This window comes from Microtus pennsylvanicus, chromosome 4 (assembly GCF_037038515.1).
Source record: "Microtus pennsylvanicus isolate mMicPen1 chromosome 4, mMicPen1.hap1, whole genome shotgun sequence".
Classification (NCBI taxonomy): domain Eukaryota; kingdom Metazoa; phylum Chordata; class Mammalia; order Rodentia; family Cricetidae; genus Microtus; species Microtus pennsylvanicus.
In genome coordinates, this window is record NC_134582.1 from 114,579,597 (window position 1) to 114,601,777 (window position 22,181).

Consider the following 22,181-nt stretch of genomic DNA (forward strand, 5'->3'; position numbering starts at 1 on the left):
GGATTATAGAGAGGCTCTCTTGAAGTAGAAAAAAACAAGACATTATTTTCTGGAAACACAGATATAGCAGTGACAAGGTAAATATTCTCTTATGTATAGTGTTTATTAAAGTAAGGTGATGGGAGAGAGGTCGATGAGCAAGAAGATGCTGTATTCACCCTCCAGCCTTACACAAATAAGAAACTTTTCAGGAAGAACTGCAAGTGCAGATGTTTACAAAGACAGGAAGCCAAGAACGGAGAGCAAGGAGATCAGAGAATCTAACATGTGGTAGAGGATGGACCCAGTACGGTGGCTTTATCAAGATATATGAGTAGAATAAAGTGCAATTTAAAATGAAAACAATTTGGCTTTGCATCACGAAATATAAGCCATGATAGAGACCTGTAATGAGATTTTATTTGGAGAGACTGGGAAAAAAGAATGGCTTATGGAATATTGGAACAATATGATCCCAAGTCAAGAAAGGAGCTTGACTGAAATACACACTGGGATAATATCCAGGCAAATGAAAGTATTGAATGTGACAAAATGTATATATTTCATGGGATTAAATAGTGAAAAACACTGAAGATGTAAGTTGTGAAATTTAAGTGCTAAATCTCTAATGCAGCCTTAATCATCATAGACCTGCAGGAAATAAAACAAATACAAAGACTGCATCTTTGTGTAGGCTATGAAAGAAATGTGCTAATCTTTCAAGTTCATAGACTTTGAAGTGATCAGAAAATAAGAGTGGGGGAGGGGAGATTTTTGTATTGAGCCTTGTTGTTCCAGACATCTGTAATCCCCAGCCCTCCACAGGCAGAGAAAGGGGATCCCTGGGCAAGCAGATTAGCTATTCTGAAGCTGATAGTCAAATAATGCCACCATTTCCACTGAAGGCAGTGAGGCCATTGTCTGAACATGACAAGGACGAACTCTTTCTCTGAAGCTCAGTTTTTGCTTGACTCCCATGTCCTCAGTACTGCCCCCCCGCCAAAGGGTGCTGAGAACCTGTTTTCCCACACAGGCTCTTTATATGCAATTCTCAATGGCTGCCACACACGAGGAGAAAGTGACAAACAGTGGAGCTGGGTTCTGGAAGATGCTTAATTTTAAAAATGACAATAAATTTTAAATATTACTGGCAGGTCAGGTAATAGATTTTTCTAAGAGGTCGAGACAATTGCTTGTGTTACTTCTTCTAAAAATTACCCTTTCTATTACATAGTTTATACATAGCTACCATAGCACATTTAAAAAAGAGGGTCCAACAGCAGGGCTCAGCAGGTAAAGATGTTGGCTCCCTGCCTGATGGCCTGGGTTTGATCCTCTGGACCCACATGTTGGAAGGAAAGAAACAGTGCTCATAGATTGTCCTCTGCTTCCCTTGCACACACCCACCCACGCACACACACACCCATGCACACACACACAAACCCATGCACACACACCCATGCACACACAAACCCATGCACACACACCCATGCACACACACACCCATGCACACACACCCATGCACACACACACCCATGCACACACACCCATCCACACACACCCATGCACGCACACCCATGCACACACACACTCACCCATGCACACACCCACCCATACACACACACCCATGCACACACACCCATGCACACACACCCATGCACACACACCCATCCACACACACCCATCCACATACACTCATGCACACACACCCATGCAAACACACACCCATGCACACACACACCCATCCACACACACACCCATCCACACACACACCCATGCACACACACACCCATCCACACACCCATGCACACACACACCCATCCACACACCCATGCACACACACACCCATCCACACACACCCATGCACACACACACTCACCCATGCACACACCCATCCACACACACCCATGCACACATACCCATACACACACACCCATGCACACACACCCATGCACACACACACTCACCCATGCACACACCCACCCATACACACACACCCATGCACACACACACAAACCCATGCACACACACACCCATCCACACACACCCATGCACACACACCCATGCACACACCCACCCATACACACTCACCCATGCACACACACCCATACACACACACCCATGCACACACACCCATGCACACACACACTCACCCATGCACACACCCACCCATACACACACACCCATGCACACACACACAAACCCATGCACACACACACCCATCCACACACACCCATGCACACACACACTCACCCATGCACACACACACTCACCCATGCACACACCCACCCATACACACACACCCATGCATACACACACAAACCCATGCACACACACACCCATCCACACACACCCATGCACACACACACTCATCCACACACACCCATCCATACACACCCATGCACACACACACCCATACACACTCACCCATGCACACACCCACCCATACACACACACCCATGCATACACACACAAACCCATGCACACACACACCCATCCACACACACCCATGCACACACACACTCATCCACACACACCCATCCATACACACCCATGCACACACACACCCATACACACTCACCCATGCACACACCCACCCATACACACACACCCATGCATACACACACAAACCCATGCACACACACACACCCATCCACACACACCCATGCACACACACACTCACCCATGCACACACCCATCCATACACACCCATGCACACACACCCATACACACACACCCATGCACACACACACTCACCCATGCACACACCCATCCACACTCACCCATGCACACACCCATCCACACACACCCATGCACACACACCCATACACACACACCCATGCACACACACACACACCCATGCACGCACACACACGCATGCACACACACATGCATGCACACACACACCCTTGCACACACACACCCATGCACACACACACACCCATGAACACACACACCCATGCACACACACAACCATGCACATATGCACTAAATCACCAAATGGAAAAAATTAAAAAGAGAATTCAGTAATGCACCACAGGATAAATTAAGACAATTTGCAATCTGTCATTCAAAAGTAACTCCATCCCTTTATTGAAACTTTTAAGAAATGTTGATAGTAAACAGATTTAATTATATACTTGTTGGGCTTAACTACTATTTAATAAATGTCTTGCATTACAACATTCTTTCTATAATGAAATTTTGGCAGTCCTGCTAGAATAAACAAAACTCTGTTCACTGTATGTTTTTAGAAGATTTACTTTCACTTATGAGTATTTGCATATATGCACATGTGTGTGGCTGCCCATAGAGGCCAGAAGAGGGCATTGGGGTCCCTGGAGTTTCAGGCAGTTGTAAACCACCTGATATGGAGGCTGGGAACTGAACTCGGGTCCTCCGCGAGAGCAGTAAGTGATCTTAACTGCCAAGCCATCTCTCCCGTCTCACCTTTATAGTTTAAATTTTAAATATAGATGATAGATTTTCAGAATTTATTGGTAACTGTGTGGAAAATAGAGCTGCAATTAGAATGAAAATTTTGTCTACAAAAAGCACTCAGGGGCATGCACGTCTTCAGGTGTTATTGTAGTAAAAGACTAAATTGGTACAATTTTTAAATGTTTTATGTAATTTTGATTGGTAGAAAATATTTCTAAAAATAGATGTTTCTGATATTTGAGAAATTAAGTTCACTTATGTGCTTTTTTTGATGCACATAAATTAGTGTGCTATGTTTACGTAAGTTTCTCTGAGACAGGGTCTCTCTCTATGCACCAGACTGACTTGAGATTCAGGATGTAGTCCAGGTTGTCCTCAGACTCAGACTTTGTGCCTTAGCCTTCGCAGCACTGATATTATAAGTACGCATCAACAGTTCCAGGAGTCAATGCTATCTTGATAATTTAGCTTTATTTAAAATAAATTACAATATAAAAATGGGAATTTCAGGAAAAAATAAATGTCACAGAAACACACATATAAAATACATTCCCCACACATAGACTGTGAAAAAATTAAAGATGCTAATAGTGTTGATTGTAATGTTTAAAATACCACATTTTAATTGGAAAGAAGCCTAATGAAATTAAAATTCATTTATTCTTCCAGAACTCACTGCTATTAGAGTGTTCATATTAACAAATTTTAGAGAAAGTGGAATATAGTTTTATTCTTTTCTTTATTAGTGATAATTTGGTTCCAGATCTGTATTTTTAAAATACATGTTGAGCTCACACACAAATACATATATGTGAACACACATGAACACACAGGAAGAAATAGGATATCTCACTGGCTTGTTTCCCGACTAAGCTAGACCAGCCGGTCAGTGAGCCCCAGGGATCTACCCGTCTTCATTCCCAGGGCTGGAAGTAGAGTGTTTGCTGGCTCTTTTCATGTGGGCTCTGAGGCTAGAAGTCAGGCAAGCTTGCAAAGCGAGTTCTTCACCATCCGAGCAATCTCTCAAGCTCCTCTTTCCCTATGTGCACATGCACCATGTGAGACTGTTTCTTCTTGGCTTATCAGTGATATATACGGAATGTATGTTGCACTTTTCCTTTTTTTTCAGTAGGAAAAATGAGCACTTCCCTTCTGGATGATCTCCTGAGTAAAATTGGTAGCACGGGGACTTTGGGGGAGGATTGAAGCGGGGGGAGGGGAGAGACAGGGAGGGGAGCAGAGAAAAATGTAGAGTTCAATAAATATCATGGGAAAAAATAAAAATAAAAAAATCCCTTCTTAATGTCTCTGACTCAGGTAGGCTCCAGGTCTGCAGTGCCTCGGTGACTTGGCAGATAGTTTCTCTGTTAATGAGAGTAAGCTTTTCTCGGTGAGAGGAAATGATGGACTTCAACTGTAGACTCTCTTAGTATCTTCAGCTTTATGAATTCTAAAATGAAAATCAACCCCGAGTCTGACCTGGCGGCTCAGGCCCATTTTTCAGCTACTGAGGAGAGGAGCACAAGTCGCTCTGGTCGAGTTTGTAAGATCCTATCTCACAAAACAAAGATGCAAAGAGGACTGGTTACATAGCTCTGCCAGTTACATAGCTCGGGGGTGGAACATTATCCCAGGGTGCATGAGGCCCTGGGTTCCATCCCCGGCACGGCCAGAAGCTTCGAGTCTACCTCAGTGGTCCCTACAGTGATTCTGGTTGAGATGTTCTTCCTTGGCCATGCTAAGCTCTGCCATTGGGCTCCATCACATCCTCAGGACTCTTCTACTTTTTAATTTTGAGAAAAGATGTCAATAAGTTTCCCTGGCTGTCTTCGAACTTCTCTAAATGGAGAGAGAATGGCGCTTGCAATCTTCCTGCCTCGGTCCTCCCAGGAAGAGCTGAGCTTGAAGGCCATCACCCCAAGGCCAGACTATAGTTATATTCTCAAAACTTACAGATCACGAAGGTCATGCTTTCTTAATATTCATAAGTGACAAGGGTTTTTAAAAGTGGTGTTACAAATAACCAAAACAAAACAAACAATAACAGCAACAGAAATAAAACCCATGCTCCTAGTTGACAGGAAAGACTTATTTTGGGGGGTTGTCGCAGGGGTGCCTGTGATGCTGATGTGAGTGTTCAATAGCCAATCTCAAGTTCGGGAATTGTCAGAAAAATCACCAGTTGCTGACAGCCCTGTGTATTCAGAGGCAATTGCATCAGGTGGTATATGGTTTAGAACGTAAGTGGCATGGGCTCTCTGTTAAGGAAAGCAGTCAGCATAATGAAGAATGCAGATCGCACCTGAGGTCTTTAAGGCATATTTTCTACTCCTGGAACTTTTAACTGGCTCTTACCGATGTCTTTAGATGTCAGTTTTAATCATAATGTAGGCCCTGCCAGGTACATATATATTGTACACCGGTGTAATTTTCTTGTAGTTTAAAATGCCTCTGACATATTCCTTGGTAGGTGAACTCCCAGCTTTCCCTCCCTCGTGCGCCACAAATAGAAGCCTTTTGCCTTTGAGGTGATAGGATGACAGCCCCAAATGAGACTGGCAATGCCGTTAAAAGGACTGGAGATGAGGGCAAAAATAGATGGAAACATTTCCAGGCTGAGATCCTTTGCGTATTATTTTATTTAAGATTTTTATTTTTGGTTAGGAAAATAGAAGTTTTAAAGCTCCCTCCCTCTCGCCTTCCCACCCTTGCCACTCTTCTTCATCTTGCCTCAGACTTGCTAAGTGTTTGAGGATGACCTTGAACTTCTGATCCTCCCACCCTGGTTCCCAAGTGCTGGCAATATAGGCATGCATCACCCTTCCTGGTATATGTGTTTGCTGCAAGGGAGCCAGCCAAGGGCTTTATGCATGCTGAAAAAGCAGCCTCTCTACCGAGCTACATCTCCATCCAGCCTATAAAGCATCTGCCCACACACAAAGAAAATAAGAGTTAAGTGTAACAGTTTATAGTGTGCCATTTAACTTGCCTACTGCATTTGGTGTGCCGTGTCAATTAAGATATTACAAATCTGTGGCTAGAGATAATTTAGAGATTATTTTTAATCTTCATCAGCCAGTTGTAGAAACGGAGGCCTTGTTAAGTTCTGTGGAAGATCCAGCCCTAAGCCTCAGTGATAAAACTAATAGAGATGAGAGATCATTCACCTGGCATTGTCTGCATTTCAAAGGGATTCAATATCTAAAAAGTAGAATTTTTGCATGATTTTCTCATAAAAACAGCTATACAAAATTATCAAGAAAGGGATAGAGTATAACACTAAATATGGAAAAGGGTGAGAACAAAGTGTGTGTGTGTGTGTGTGTGCGTGAGGGAAGGAGGGAGGGAGGGAGGAAAGGAGAAAGGAAGGGAGGGAAGGAGGGAGGAAGGGAGGGAGAGAGTGTCTTAATGAAACCTAGTACTTTTGCATGGTAACTAAAAAATTAATAATAGAAAACCCCTAATTAATAATAGGAAACACCAATCCGATCTCAAAGCTAACATGGAGATAAACTTTGCTTGTACTTAGATTAAATTCAAAGGAGCTGCATATAGCATCCTTCTCTAAAGAGGAGCTGACGAAAGAATGAAAAACAGTGGAGATGATGGTTTTCCTAGGAGACGTTTGGTTACAACTATGCCAGTCCTGTTCAATAGCATTCAGCATGAGAGTGAACGGCCCGAGACCTTCAATGGCCATGAGACGTATCTCAGTCGGGGTCCAGCCAGAGAAGCGGAAGCAGGATACCTGCATGCTCAAGGACTTAATGTGTAGGTTTGTCTGCTGGTACCCGAGGACAGGCTAAGGAAATGAGATACCCACAGTGCAGTTGGGCTAATGGGATGATTTTGAGATCCATTTCCCAGTGACCGTTCCCATCGTATTATAATATCATAAGGAAACACATTAAATCATCTTTAGCTTTAAAAAAAGTGTTCGTTTGCTGCTATTTATTTATTTGTGTGTGGAGGGAGACATGCACATGTGTCACAGGGCTCCTGTGGCAGTCAGAGGACAACTTGGAGGAGTTGCTTCTCTCTCTCCACCATGTGAATCCCAGGTTTGAAACTCAGGTCTTCTGGCTTGGCAGCAGACACGCCGACCTGCTACCTGCTTCCAAAGCCTCACATTCTCTTTGACCTTTTAGTTTTTCTTAACTTTCACCACTGTTTGTCTTAAGGAGATGGGTATGTAGCTAGATATTATTAATAACGTATAATTTAAAATGAGCAAGATTGTCATTATTCAAGATTAGGAGCCTGTCAATTCCCCCACCCCATTGGTTAGTTATCCGGTAGTTGACAAGGTAAGAATGATTGACGTCAGCCAATGCTAGAAGAGTCCAGACAGCAATTCTACAGCACTGGTTTTGGTGTGCTCATGAGTCTATCTTGGCAACCACAGTGCCTGTGTATCACTTACTAAGGCCATAGTTGGCTTAGAAATAGTTTCCACTTTATGAGAAGCCAGATTAACATGCCCGTTTGGGGGCATTATTTTATACTTGAAAGCCATCTTCTAAATGGAATTATTTCAGTAGTAGTTTGCTGGCACATTTTCTGTGGGACATGGGAAAGAAAATATAGTTCTTGTTTAATTCATTCACTTATCAAATTACTGTTGACAACTGGCCTTTTGTATAGCTGGACAGATATGTCTGCATTTAAGAGAACATGATGCCCTTGCAGAGGCCAGGAGCTCTATTCCCAGATCTCATGTTGATCAGCTCACAACCATCTGTTACTACAGTTCCAGGGGATCTGATGCCCTCTTCTGACTTTCATTGTACCTGCATTTAGGTGCACACACCCACATGTACACACATATGTACATAATTATAAATAAAAGTATTCTTTAAAAGAGTTTCACATTTGCAGACAATGATAAGATTCTGAGGATACAGAATAGTTACTGGTATTTTCAATAATTAGCACACTGATTGATAATGGAAGACAGTAGTCACGACGATATATAAATAAAAAGAGAAGAAAGCAATGTCTGCACAATAATGGGCTAAAAATATTTCTTGAGAGTTTATAGTCCCCCAAGATCTCAAAGTGGACACAAATTTCACTTATGAATGAATGAATGCCAAGATGATATTCCAGCAATGATCTCAGTGTTTCTTGACTGGCTGTATTCCTGATGGGTATGATTGGTATATGAATTAAACTAAATGTGTTGCATTTTAAAGGAAGTTTCTATTTAACAGCAGAGTATGTATCTTAAGTATATTTTATTTCTGTTTTGGTTTGCTTTAAATAAGATGGGGTCTTGCTCTGAACCCCAAGACTTGCCTCCAGCTTACTGTGCATACCAAGCTGGCCTCAAACTCATGCATTTCCCTTGTCCCAGCATCCAGCTGCTAAAATTACCGTTATGAGCCACTAAGCCTGGCAGCTAGAGCACTTTTGGTATCTATGTGATTCTCAGGTTAGATATTCCTGTTAATATTATTTCAATTTCATTAACTTTTTGCCTTCCAGTTCCAGTGATATCCAGCTAATCCAATATTCTGATTATTGCTATCAGTCCTTGCTCTGTCTCTCTCTCTTTCTCTGTATTTAAATATACATTGCATTTTCTGGCAGAGCTCACCTATCTGTGTATTCCTTGTGTGTGTAAAGGATTTTTCTGGGCATTTAAATATATTTTATATGTGTAATAGATTCTTTAGTGGATAGAGAGATGGCTCTGTAGTTAAAATGTTTGCTGCACAGGTATGAGAGTCAGAATTTGGGTTCCCAGAACCTGTGTAAATGCCTTATGGGTTCCAGGCTTGGAAGACAAAGACAGGGATCCCCAGAGCAAGGGGGCTGTGGAGAGTAGTCTTATCAGTGTGCTGTAGCTTTTCTTGAGAGACTCTGCCTCAGTGAGTCAGATGAAAGAACAGTGAGAGCAATTGTCAGCATCAAACATTGGCTACCGCATGCACAAGAACACACAGGTAAGCATACCTACACATGTGCTCACGCACGTAAAAACATACAAATACTCACTTCTCAGACATGAAAATGGAAACATAAAAAAGCTGCCATAAAGTCTTTGTCTTCTGACTGTATGATTAGGATCCACATTCACATGGTTTCCTCACATACACATGGTTTCCTCCCTTTGACATTTACTTTGGCACTATAATGGGTACCAGAAATGTTACAGCGTGGAGACTGAATTTTGCTTTTCTTTTTCTGCTGAACACTTATTTCAGTTTTGCAGGCAGGTAACCTTGTGAGACTGAAACCTGCTTCTGCCTTTGGCAGTGAACGGTTCTTATGTTTCTGCTCAGTTCTCTCAGTCCCACCTGCTGCCATTATTCCTGACGTCCTCCCCATGTGCGCAGTTATTGGCTGACAAGAGTTCGGATGGGTTTCTATAAGTGGTGTGGATCCCTCTGCATCTGAGTGGGTTTCTTTTGATACTGTAAGCCAGAGAGCTTTGTTTCCTTTTGCCCGAGTGGTCTTTATAGGGCTAGGTGTGCCCTGAGGAGGAGACTCGTATCCACGAGCCAGGCTTAGCGTTTCTTGTCTTTCTAGAGTTCTACTGTCCAGCCCTTCCCTGCTTTTCTGACTTTTCCAAATATTCTAATAGTTACCAATGGGAAGACTTGTGCTACTAATCTCAATTTTCAAAAGCACAGTAACTCAATAGAAAAATGACATTTTACATTCAAGGAGAAAAACAAAAGCCCTTGATTTGTGGAAGGGAATTCAGTATGGAGTTTCTGCATGGCTATCACTTTTCTAATCTGCTTACTTCACTTGTAATAATGTAGGCTTATGTTCTGTTGGAAGCTTTTACTCTTTGTCCTCTTCTTGGTTCCTGATAGTCTATGCTTATTGTTGGTTAACATACCTGAGACAGGTAATTATAGAGGATGGCTTCGCAAACTAAGACTCTGCTGGGTTTGGTATACACACACCCTCCTTCCAATAATGCACTGGGAAGCCTGGATCTTTACCTGGAAATACTATGTATGTACACCCCTTTGTGACAATGCAGCCAGTAACTCATTAGCAACCTGGGACCTCTACCTCTAGTGAGCTGTAGGCATACCTCTCTCAGGGTGGTGGGATAAATTTATTCTCATCTTAACAACCATTAAACTTAGACTCTGTTCAAACCTAGGAGGATAGAAAGGTCAGTCCAGCCTAGACAAGTTTTGCAATAAGGCAAACTGTGTTCCCAAGTAAACTTTTGCAGACAATCTTCTATTTTCCATCTTAGGTCTGTGCATAGTTGGGCATGCTTGTGATTAAAGTTAGATGCGTTGTGAAAGGGGGATTCACATAGACTTGATCTGTCAGTGATCAGTATAGAGAACTCTCAACTGTGCCCCTAGTAAAAAAAAAACCCTTCCTTCCTTTAGTTCCGTGAAAACAAAAGCTCCTTGGTTCAGAGAGATCGCTCAGCAGTTAAGAACCTGCATTGCTCTTGTAGAGGCCAGGAGGTCAGTTCCCAGAACCCATCCACACAGGGAGGCTACCAACTGCCTATAACTGCATATCTGGGAGAGCCACACCCTCTCTGGCCTCCACAGACAGTACAGACTCATGTGCTTATTCCTTCCACACAGATCTGTCGTCACTGTGACTAAACATACCTTGATACTTTTTCAAATCCCTGTGAGCTCTGTTTCAATCCTTTGACCGATGCCAAAAGCCTAGAGATATCCAGCCCAAATCCTGCCTGAGAATGCCTGATTATTTCCATCTGAATTTCTCATAAGCCCGAGGCATAGGAAATAAAGGAAGGAATTAACAACCATGACCCTGCTGTTTCCTTTGTCTCCCGTTACTTCAGAAAGTTCTTACCTGACTCAAGGGTCAATATAACTACCAGAACACAGTCCTGGGGAAGTCTCCTCATTTAAACCTTCACAGTGACTGTGGCCCATTGCAATAGAAAGCTAACAAAGCCTCACCACGCAGCTAATGGGTGCAGGACTTCTCAAAACACAAATAATTAGGCTATAAACTCATTTCCCGGATAAAAGAAAAAATGTTTAGGGCCTCATTGTTTTCTTTTGAAGAGATAATTACATTGTTATATTTTCCAGAATTTAATTTTCCCATTGACAGGGTTGGCATAAGTAGATTAGCACTCTATCTCATCTGATAGAATGAAATTACAAGAGTATATCTGTTTTATTGCTGATTCTCAGACGACTGTTCCAAGCTATTTGCATAATAGTTCATTCGACTTAGTTGATAATTGTATGCTTTTGAGGCGGCTTTGACCTTTCTGTATTGATAATTGAAGCTCATTTGAATTCAAAGTTTATCCACTCACTCACTCGCTTTAGGGTCATTAAAGGGCCATTAATTATCACTACCAAAAAAGAAAGATAAATCAGATGGCATGAAGACGCTGCGACATTTTGTTTCGTGTTGTGTTGATTTTTGAAACAGGGACTCCCTATGTAGCCTTGGCTAGCCCAGACCCTGCTGTGTAGAGCAGGCTGGCTTTAGACTTGAAGCAATCCTTCTGCACCTGGATCTCAAGTACTGAGATGATAGGTGTGTGCCACCGTACTTGGTCAGTCTTCACTTTTTGTTTTATTTTGAATGACTCCTTTAGATAAAACAAAACTCAAAACTTACATAATTTTAAACTATTCTTCCATACACATTTATGTACTGAACGGCTTAGTCAGTTCAGTGCTAACCTTGCAATATGAAAAATGATAATTCCCAGAACCCATGGAAAAAAAGAAAATCTGGGTGTGGTGACACGTTTGTAATCCCAGCATTAGAAAGGCAGAGGTGGGCAAATCGCTGGGGCTTGCTGCCCAGCCAGCCCAGCCTTCTTGGTAAATGTCACCAGTGTGATACCCCGTCTCAAATAATAAATGGGGGTCAATGTCTGGGAAATGATACTCAAGGTTATCCTCTGCCTTCCACAAGCAAGCACACCTATACACATGTGAACACATGCCCACACATGTGAACACACACAAACACACACTTTCAAAAGTCAAATAACCAAAGACCTAAAAGAAACATATCTTGAGGATAGTTGTTCAGGGGAGGCATGGATGAGAAACAGGAAAGAATTCACTTAGCTTTGAGACTGTTATTTTAAGAAATATTCATAATGCTAGAGAGATAGCCTCTGTGTTTAGGGCACTGGCTGCTTTTTTAGAGAATGCGGGTTTGATTCCCAGTATCCTCATGGTGGCTTACAACTGTCTGTAACTCCAGTGACATGGAGCCAGTGCCTACATCTGGGCTCCATGGATGCCGGGGATGGCACATAGTACACAGACATATATGCAGATAAAATGAACAGCAAAAAAACTAGTGTTTATTGATTTTGCAGATGGTGGGAATTCAGATCCCAGCACCCACATCAGGTGGCCCACAGATGCCTGTAACTCCAAGGGATCTTTTACCTTTTTCTGTTCTGACCTTCAGAGCACCTTGGTTATATGCACATGTACATGTGTGCACATACACGCACACATGTGCGTGCGTGCAAACACACACACACACACACGCATACCTTCAAAAGAAGAAGATTGAAGAATTTGACCTAGTTCGTTCCTGAATCTCAGCTCTCCTTAGTAATACAAAATTCTACAGTCCACTTTGAAAATTGCAGGTGCCCAAACTACAGCCCTGATTGGTTCAAGAGAAATAAAATTCAGTTATTACTAATGGCCTCATTAACATCAGCATCCTCACAGTTGCGTCATTCGGGCAGACTGAAGGGATTTGTTTTTTTTTAAATTCCAGATATGTTTAAAGCTTTTCAAGTGTTGTCTCATTTTTTTCTGATTCTATAGAAAGATACTTTTATTTATAGATTATAAAACTGAGCCCTGGGCTAGAACGATGGCTCAGCAGTTACGAGCACAGGCTGCTGTTCCAGAGGACCTGAGTTTGGTTTCCAGCACACAGTCAGGGGCCTCATAACCACCTCTAGCTCCAGATCCTGGGTCTCTGATTCCCACTTCTGCTCTCCAGAGACACTTGCACACCCCCACATGCACATACATACAAATTATTAAAAATAAAATAAATCTTAAAAGAATAATATGTAGCTATTGTCATTATTTCAGGGGACTTGAGAAAACGGAAACTTCAAGGCATGTTTTTACAAGATTCTATTGATATAGACTAATGTTTTTTTTAAGAAAATATGCTATTCTCTTTTTATACATAGGAAAAATTGGATGTAGGGGTGAGAAAAGAAGTTGATGGCATGGGAACCTCAGAAATCAAATACGGAGACTCCATTTGCTATATACAACATGTGGATACAGGCCTGTGGCTCACATACCAGTCTGTAGATGTGAAATCAGCACGAATGGGATCCATACAGCGTAAGGTAAGATCATGTGTGAACATAGCTTATGGCAGCCGTGTTCATGTTCATGAATGAAGAAACACTGGGTTCGTTATCTTACACTCGAAATGTCAAATTGTACCATTTACTTATTTAGTATTTCATCCAAAACATTTTGATGATCAAGTTGCTTGCCTATGCATACAAATGCAGTGCCCAGTCTTTCAGATCCTAGTCATCTGAGGATGCGGTAACAATTACTCCTAATGAATTATGAGATTTTCAGCCCCTTGGCTCTGTTCAACAATGCCACCATGATAGACCTCCCCTTTTATTCCCAGTAAACCCTTGTGGGGGTTTTCTTAATGGTGTGTAGGATTACAATTTGGGGATTCATGTATTCAAATATTAGGGGAATAAATTCATTGTCTTCTAGATTCTATCTTAATCTACCCAGTTTTCTTTGTCCTTCATTCTTACTGCTACCTCCTCTTGCTCACAGATAATCACCATTCTTCTTAGTGATGGTACCATTCTAGGCCTGCCTCCATTCTAATCCTTTCATCAGTTTCGTTTGTCTTTTCTATTTACTCCTCCCTCCTCCCTCCCTTTCTCCCTTTCTCCCTTTCTCCCTCCCTCCCTTTCTTCCTCCCTCCCTCCTTTTCTCCCTCCCTCCCTCCCTTTCTCCCTCCCTTCCTCTTTTCCCTTTCTTTCTTTCTTTCTTTCTTTCTTTCTTTCTTTCTTTCTTTCTTTGTTTTTCTTTTTTTTGAGAGAGAGAGAGTCTCACTATGCAGCGCTGGCAGCTTTGGAACTATCTAGTCTGGGAGGGCCTCGAACTCACGGAGATCTGCTTGCCTCTGCCTCCCAAGTGCTAAGAGTAGAGGCATACACCACCACTCCTGGCTCTTTTTCCCAGTTTCTAGCCAGCACTTTTCAGTGACCCAGTGTCACTTAAGTGAACTACTTGCCCTTCCCCAGAAAGATCACAGCTTTTCACACCTGAGTTTTTGATAGGCTGCTTTGTCTCTTTAGGGTATGACTCCTGTTTTGTCAGCCCAAGATTTAGCCATTCTTTAGTCTAAACTTAAATGATCACTTTGGATGTTCTTCCCTTTCCAGCTGGTCCACTGTACACTCTCAGTGCTCTGAAAACATTTATATAGAGCTTACTAATTTTATGCATACTCCCTGTGTTGCTTGATTTACTCAGTATTATGGTCTGAATGTGAAATACCCTGCAACTTAGTCCTCTCTGGAAGTGCCCTTATAAATACACTCAAAGGCATGCCTCATTAATTCCCTAGATGCTTTTTAATCCACACAAACTGATAATCACAGTTAAGTATCACAGAGTCTGAACTGCTGATGCTGCTTGGGAGAGCCTCAGCATGAAATCAAGAGACAGGCTGAGTGGTCAGGACTCGCTAGCTGACTCCGTGCTAGCTGTCTGCATTACTCTGTCTTGGGCGCACCTACTGTGTGGTTCTGTGTTCACAGCTTTTACTCCCAAACATGTTTGTTTCTCTTGCCTGGCCATGTTCCTCCTTAAGTAAACTTCTGTTTTCTTTTGTCAGTTGTTTTGAGATTTCTTTCAGTTTGCTTCCATCCATCTCTCATCTATCTATCTATCTATCTATCTATCTATCTATCTATCTATCTATCTATCTATCTATCTATCTATCATCTATCGCTATTTCTATTACTTATTTTTATTAGTTTATCCTCCTTTTTATTTTCTTTAATGATAGGGTTTCTCTGTAGCTTTTTTAGTTTGTCCTGGAACTAACTCTTGTAGAACAGGTACCTCGAATTCACAGAGATCCTCCTGCCTCTGTCTTCTGAGTGCTGGGATTAAACGGTGACCTGGCTTAGTATATCCTCCTCTTGAAAAATTTTCATCTAGCTTTTGTAAAATTTCAGACTGTTTTCATTTGATCTGTTTTACATAGTTCCTCACTGTGAATTTCACTCCTGATTTGTAGATCTTACAGGATTTTGCATCCTTAAGACAATTGAAATTATTTTTATTTTCAAGTGGTCTCATTTTATTACTTTTTGGTGGTATTTGAGAAAAAATAGAAGCAATTTCTGAGTTTTATAAGTTAAAGCCAATGAAAATCATGTTTTAGCTTCCTTTAATTTGCTCATATAATTAAGGTACCAGACGTCTAATTACTATAGAATCCTTACATTCATAGAATTAAACCCTACTTGACCATAGCCCATTATTCTGGTAAAATCCTACTAGATTTAATTAACTCATTTTATTCAGAACTATTACATATATTCATGAGGAAAATTAAATTCTCTTTATGAGTTGTCAAGTTTTCATTTCATGTGATTTGCATGTTTGCTAATTTCCACATGTCCTGAAGCTCCACTCTTCCTTGGTCTCTCTTCAACCAAGGGCAAATGGAATGACTTTCCCCAGACCACAGACTTAGAAAGACAGATGACAAGACAGAGTTCTCCATCCCTGGGACTTGGATATCATCTCTTTGAAGCTGTACTAGCATTCATGTATGCAAGCACCCAGTCCCAAGGTCTTCTAACTTGTGAGCCTCCAACTATCCAGTGTTGCTGAAAACAAACTCTGTGTAATTGATTTTATACTTAGTTGATGGAACACCTTTAGAATATTGGGGCTTACTGTTGTTTTTTGAGATAGAGTCTCATTTTGTTTCCTAGGCTGTCTTTTAACTCCTACGTTCAAGTGATCTTCCTGTCTCAGTCTCTAGACTAACTGGGACTGTAGGGATGTTCCCCATGGCCATCCCTGTTGATTGTCCCTCTGAATCAGCCAGGCCATTTGCTGCTTGTATTCGCCATTGGGATTCACATAGTACTGTATTATCATAATCAATTTCCTGCATTCTATGATCTTTCTTTCTATTTTATTTTCAGTCAAATCTGTGAGAGGTTTATTTATCTATCTTCTCAGAGAATCAAATTTTGGCTTTACTCATCCTTCCTATCTTTTTTATCCTGTTTTTAAAATCTTCATCAAATCCATCTTTCTACTTTGTTAGTTATCCTCTTTGTGAGACTTTTTGAGGCTTATTACATCACTCTATTATTTTTTCTGTTAATAAAGGCAAGCAAGTGAAGCATTTTGCCTTTGAGTATAGATCTGTGTCTCATTTATTTTTGCTTCAGAGGTTCTCTTTATTCAAGATACTCAAAACTTTTAGTTCCAGTTACATATTTTGGTTCATACAATTGATTCAGAGTGCTGAATTCCCTTGTTGTAAGTGTTGAATGAAGGAAGCCATACTTGAAGGGACATATGCTATAGTTCTTCACATACATTGTGCAGCCAGTTGCCTGGAGCCATTGAAAGCGTGAAAGGTGGTGAGTGCTGTGATAGACAGGAATCCCTGGGGAGATTCTGGTATCTGCTTCTGTGATGTAGGTGTTGGCCACACACACATGTGTGTGTGTGTCTCTGTGTGTGTATATGATCTCTGGAAAATTCATTGAACTGTAGTTATGTGCACTGATCTCTCTCAGTGTTGTGCTTTCATGGAATGTTCGAGATATATAAAAACTAGCAAAGAACTAGTGTCTCTGTGTGTGTGTGTTTTCACAGTTTTGATACCTCAGAGTCAGGGGTTAGTGCTTAGTGATCAGTCCACAATACAGCTGATGATATCACACAGAGAATGGAATGGAATCCGCAGTGCTGCCTTCTCTGTTGGTTTGTAGTTTGTTAGTCTATGGATAAATCATTACATGCAGATATGAGGCAATGTTTTGCTGTTGTTTCATTCAGCTCAATGTATTATTGAACTGTCTTTAAAACAATAGCATAGTCAGTGCACTGCATGGCTGCCTTGTACAGGGACTTTGCCTGTTATTTACTCTGAGCCCAATAGCACCCCTTGCCTGGTTTGATTCCATTTGTTATTATTGCTCGTCTTTTAAAAGTGATTTAATTTTCTTTCATACATGAATGCATTTTATTGCGCTCAACTCCACCCTTCACTTCTCTGGCTCTTAATTCTTTCCAGGTCCTTTCCCCCATCTCAGCTTTTTAAGATTTATTTTTTAATTAATTTTTGTCAAGGAGGAATATTTGGGATTGAGCCCAGGGTCTTCCAATGCTAGGCATCACTCTGTGTCTGCGCTTTATGCCCAGCTCCCGTTATTTTAGTTTGAAACAGACTCTCACTAAGTTGCCTGGCTGGGCTTTCTGTAATCGGCATGGCTCTGCCTTCTGCGCGGCTGGGGTTACAGAGTCATGCCTCCCACAAGGCAAGAGCATGGCTCCCTCAGTCTACCTTGCTGGGAAGATGACGCTGCTTTCTTGCCCCTGCAGGCCATTATGCACCATGAAGGCCACATGGATGACGGCTTGAACTTATCCAGATCGCAGCATGAAGAGTCCCGCACGGCCCGCGTTATCCGGAGCACGGTGTTCCTCTTCAACAGATTCATAAGGTAATTTGTGTAGTGATGTTGTTTGATACTTTCTGTTTGACTTTCTTCCTGAATTTACAATCAGGTCATCCTAAAATACACTAGCCTCATAAATATATGCTTTGCTAGGTTTCACAGAATACAATTTAAATTGCAGCTTATGTTAGAGAACATGAATTTGTAACAGATAGCTCTCGGTCATGATAATTTTTTAATTTATCACCAAACTTATTAAATTCTGTTCTATATGACAGCTGGATACTTGAGGAATTTTGAGAAACACGAAAAAGACCATGATTCTTAAAATGAATAAATTTTTCTCCTTAATAGTTGAAAAGATTTCTAAATCCATGAAACAAATTAACCTTGTGGCCACACTGCTTTCTGGCAACAGCATGTTAATATACGACATAGCCTGGATGGAAGGCCTTTCTCTGTTTAAGTTTGCAGACCCGACAGAAGAATTTTTTTTATAAATACACAAATCTATATACATACTTATATGTGTAACTAAGCATAATGAAAACTTTAAAATGTGTATTATTTAAAATTTGCAGTCATATACACTTTAAAAATTGCTGATTATGACAATGGATATATTTTACATTTATTTTTTGAATTACACTTTTATTCATTAATATTCTTGCCAGTGTATTAACAACCTAAAATTTACATTAGAGACATTAATTTCTTGACTAATTGTATCTTTCACAATTTATTAGCTCAGAAAAATAATTCTAAATTATTTTCATAGTTACTGCCTTAATCATCATTTTTTTTGCTTTCCAACATTAAAAAGACCTTTCCTATCAAAGATTATATCAAAGTTCATCTCATCACTTTCTGCTTCATTGGTTGCTCCCGCTGTCTGTGTTTCCCAGTATGTGTGTGTTTAGATCTAAAATGGCATGCAGCTTTCACCCCCGTGTATATCTACTATTTCACTTATCTGCCTCATTTAAACCTTGAATTTCATCAGATGGAATAAATCTTAGAAACGAGGTGGGAACCAGCTTCACACTGCATTTATTTTTTGGATTTCTGTTTGGTGTCACTTGCATTGCTGTACCAGTCGACACAATACCAATTGCTTGCATCAATCTGACAACCATGCAGAGGCGATGAAACTAGCGACTGGTTTTGATTCCATCTGCACCACAACCCAAGAAGCTTGGGTTCTGAAACCCCAGCCAGAATAAAAGACAGACACACATACAGGAAAGCTGAGATCAGGTGGGATCTGCTACCAAAACGTGGAACCTCAGCTTAGGCACAGCGCAGAGGGAGGGTTGGCTAGTCTTTATAGGAGGCCTCTCCAGGCCGTCAATCTCAGGCTGTAAACATCTAAGACAAGGAGGCTGCAATTGTTAGTGTCTGCACACCATGGTCAGTCGTCCATAAACGCTCACATTCAGACTTGCCCTGAGGAGAGCTTTGCCGTCCCTCCGAGCCACTCCCATGGGGCTGAGGCATTGGAGTCTTGGACATGGCTGTGTCCATGTCAACAATACACTTTGACTCAGGACTTTGGCCACTCAGGACTCTCTTCATGACCTGTAAAATGGCATAGTTGCCAGGGAATCTCAGGCAAATACCCAAGAATAGTTGTTGTTTTACTTTTTCTAGTGATTGAAAAGCTAAATTCATCTATTCCAACATCACTATCACTCTATATGAATGACCATATATTTAAAATAAAAATTTGAATGTTCTAAAATGGAAAGCTGAGCTAATTGTCATTAATTTTAAAATTTTAATTTTCCAGCAATTTCATATATGTGTGTCTTTTTGTTTAGTTTTAATTATCCTTTTTGTGACCCATTGAGAAAGAGTGCAGGTTTATTTATGGGAGCATGCAAAACTTACCAGTGCTACACCACTGAATACAATGGCTCCCTTTTCATGAGCAACCATTAATCACCAGGAGCTCCTCATAGAGGACCCAGGCCTCTTTGAGAGCCTCCTCTGTAGACTCCCCAAAGGCTCCATCCTGTGCAAATAATCTCACCTCTTAGTTCATGAGAGAGACTTTAAAAGATATAGTTTTAATCTTAAAACTTAGGTGTCTGTGTGGAGTTTTGTGGATGTGAGTGCACGTGCTCACAGAATCTGTGAGAGAGCATCAGAACCCTGGCCCTGGAGTTGCAGATGGTTGTGTGCTCACAGAATCTGGGAGAGAGCATCGGAACCCTGGCCCTGGAGTTGCAGATGGTTGTGTGCTCACAGAATCTGGGAGAGAGCATCGGAACCCTGGCCCTGGAGTTGCAGATGGTTGTGAGCTGCCTGCTGAGGGTGCTAGGACAGAACTCAGTAAACATTCTTAACTGCTCAAGCATTTCTCCAGCCCCCCACAAATGCATGTTTTTTAAAAAACTGATAGGAGTTATAGAGTAGCGACTAGTGTCAATGTTAGTAAAACCTAAAATAATCCCTTACCAAAAGCCAAACCAACCTTACACAAGCAAATGTCAGAGCTATGAATCAGGGAAGACACAGTCTTCCATCTTAATGTTGTGCTATCAGTTGACTTTGTATCTGGACCATTTCTCCATTGGTCCAGCTGGGTTTGTCCTAGAGGCGTGACTCTGGATGCTGTAGTCTGGGATGCTTAGTCACTGTGTTGCACAGTTGCAATGTGAAGATAGCCATTATGGCTGGTAGAAAGGATGCCTTGCACATTCCTTTGTGCCTTCTGTAAGAGAGCCTGTCAATGTCAAATCATCTGCCAATTGAAAAACACGGAACTGAAATTGTGGATCACTAACCCAGAGAAGTGTTTGCTATTGATTCAGGGGCCTGGATGCTCTCAGCAAGAAAGCGAAGGCACCCACCATTGACTTGCCCATCGAGTCTGTGAGCCTGAGTTTGCAGGACCTCATCGGCTACTTCCATCCCCCTGATGAGCACTTGGAACACGAGGACAAGCAGAACAGGCTGCGAGCCCTGAAGAATAGGCAGAATCTCTTCCAGGAAGAGGTGAGATCACACCCGTCCATTTTCTGTTGTTCTCTTGGGAAAATGACTTCGTAGTGAGGGAAATTGCTTGTCCGTTCCACATCTCTTTATATCCCAGTAGAGAGTAACAAGGGCAGTTCTGTGCGGAGGAGCAGGCTTGGGAGAAAACTGCTCATTACCTTCATTTCTGTGTCACTTCCCGGCAAGGGACACTTAATTTTACCATCAACTCTCACTGGACCATTTTTAACACTGCAGTAACGTGCTGCTGGGTGGACTCCAGTAGAGGTAGTTCCGTGTTACAGCGTGCTGTCTGCCCTGTGACTGTCTTAGACTTGACTTTAATGGGCTTGAGTTTGCAGCACTTTGTTGAAAGGTGCTTCTTAGTCACATTTGAAGCTCTGGGTTTTAAAACACAGCCCCAATAAGCTGAACAAATGAACACACTTTGATCCCACTGTTTTATATTAGTTCCATAAATACAGAACACACATACACACACCTACCTCACGAGGCCTTGAAAACTGCATAGCAGGCTACAAGAAACCCCTTGAAAGAGCCTCAGGTCAAAAGAGCCGTGGGCTTGAAACTGAAGCAGGAGGGAAGCTGGCCCCCAAAGAAGAGGGTGAACTCCAGTTTCCTGCCTGAACAGAGTATACTCCTATCATTGCCTTTTACATATATTTCTCTCTCTCTCTCTGTGTGTGTGTGTGTGTGTGTGTGTGTGGTGCTGGAGACAAACCCAGGTACTTTTATGTGCTGGGCAAACGAGGGAGCTGTCCCCAGTCTATTGTGTTCCTTTTCCATGTATGATTTATTTTACTCAATGCCCACTGCTTAGAAAAACAAACAAACAAACACCCCAAACTCATACTCTATACTTTATGCCAGAGTCAAACAATCAGTTTGCCAACCTAATGTCCTGAGGTGGTTGTCAGTATGAGTACCACAGGCTTTAAGCCTTTAAGTGTTAGTTTTTAGACAATAGAGCCAGCAAGGGTCTCAGCAGGCATTTCAGTTCTAAGCGTTCCCAACATGGCAGTAATTTTTTTTTTCAAGAACTAACTTAGGCTGGAGATATGGTTCAGAGGTTAAGAGC

General features: G+C 41.6%; 1 protein-coding gene across 1 annotated transcript in view; it reads left to right on the top strand.

The window, feature by feature from the left end:
* Ryr2 (ryanodine receptor 2) overlaps positions 1-22,181 on the top strand; it is a 566,260-nt gene that overhangs the window by 275,789 nt on the left and 268,290 nt on the right. The window contains exons 13-15 of the mRNA XM_075970222.1: positions 13,586-13,750; positions 18,027-18,148; positions 20,920-21,103. Coding sequence (XP_075826337.1) covers positions 13,586-13,750; positions 18,027-18,148; positions 20,920-21,103 — 471 coding nt within the window. The remainder of the gene's footprint in view (positions 1-13,585; positions 13,751-18,026; positions 18,149-20,919; positions 21,104-22,181) is intronic.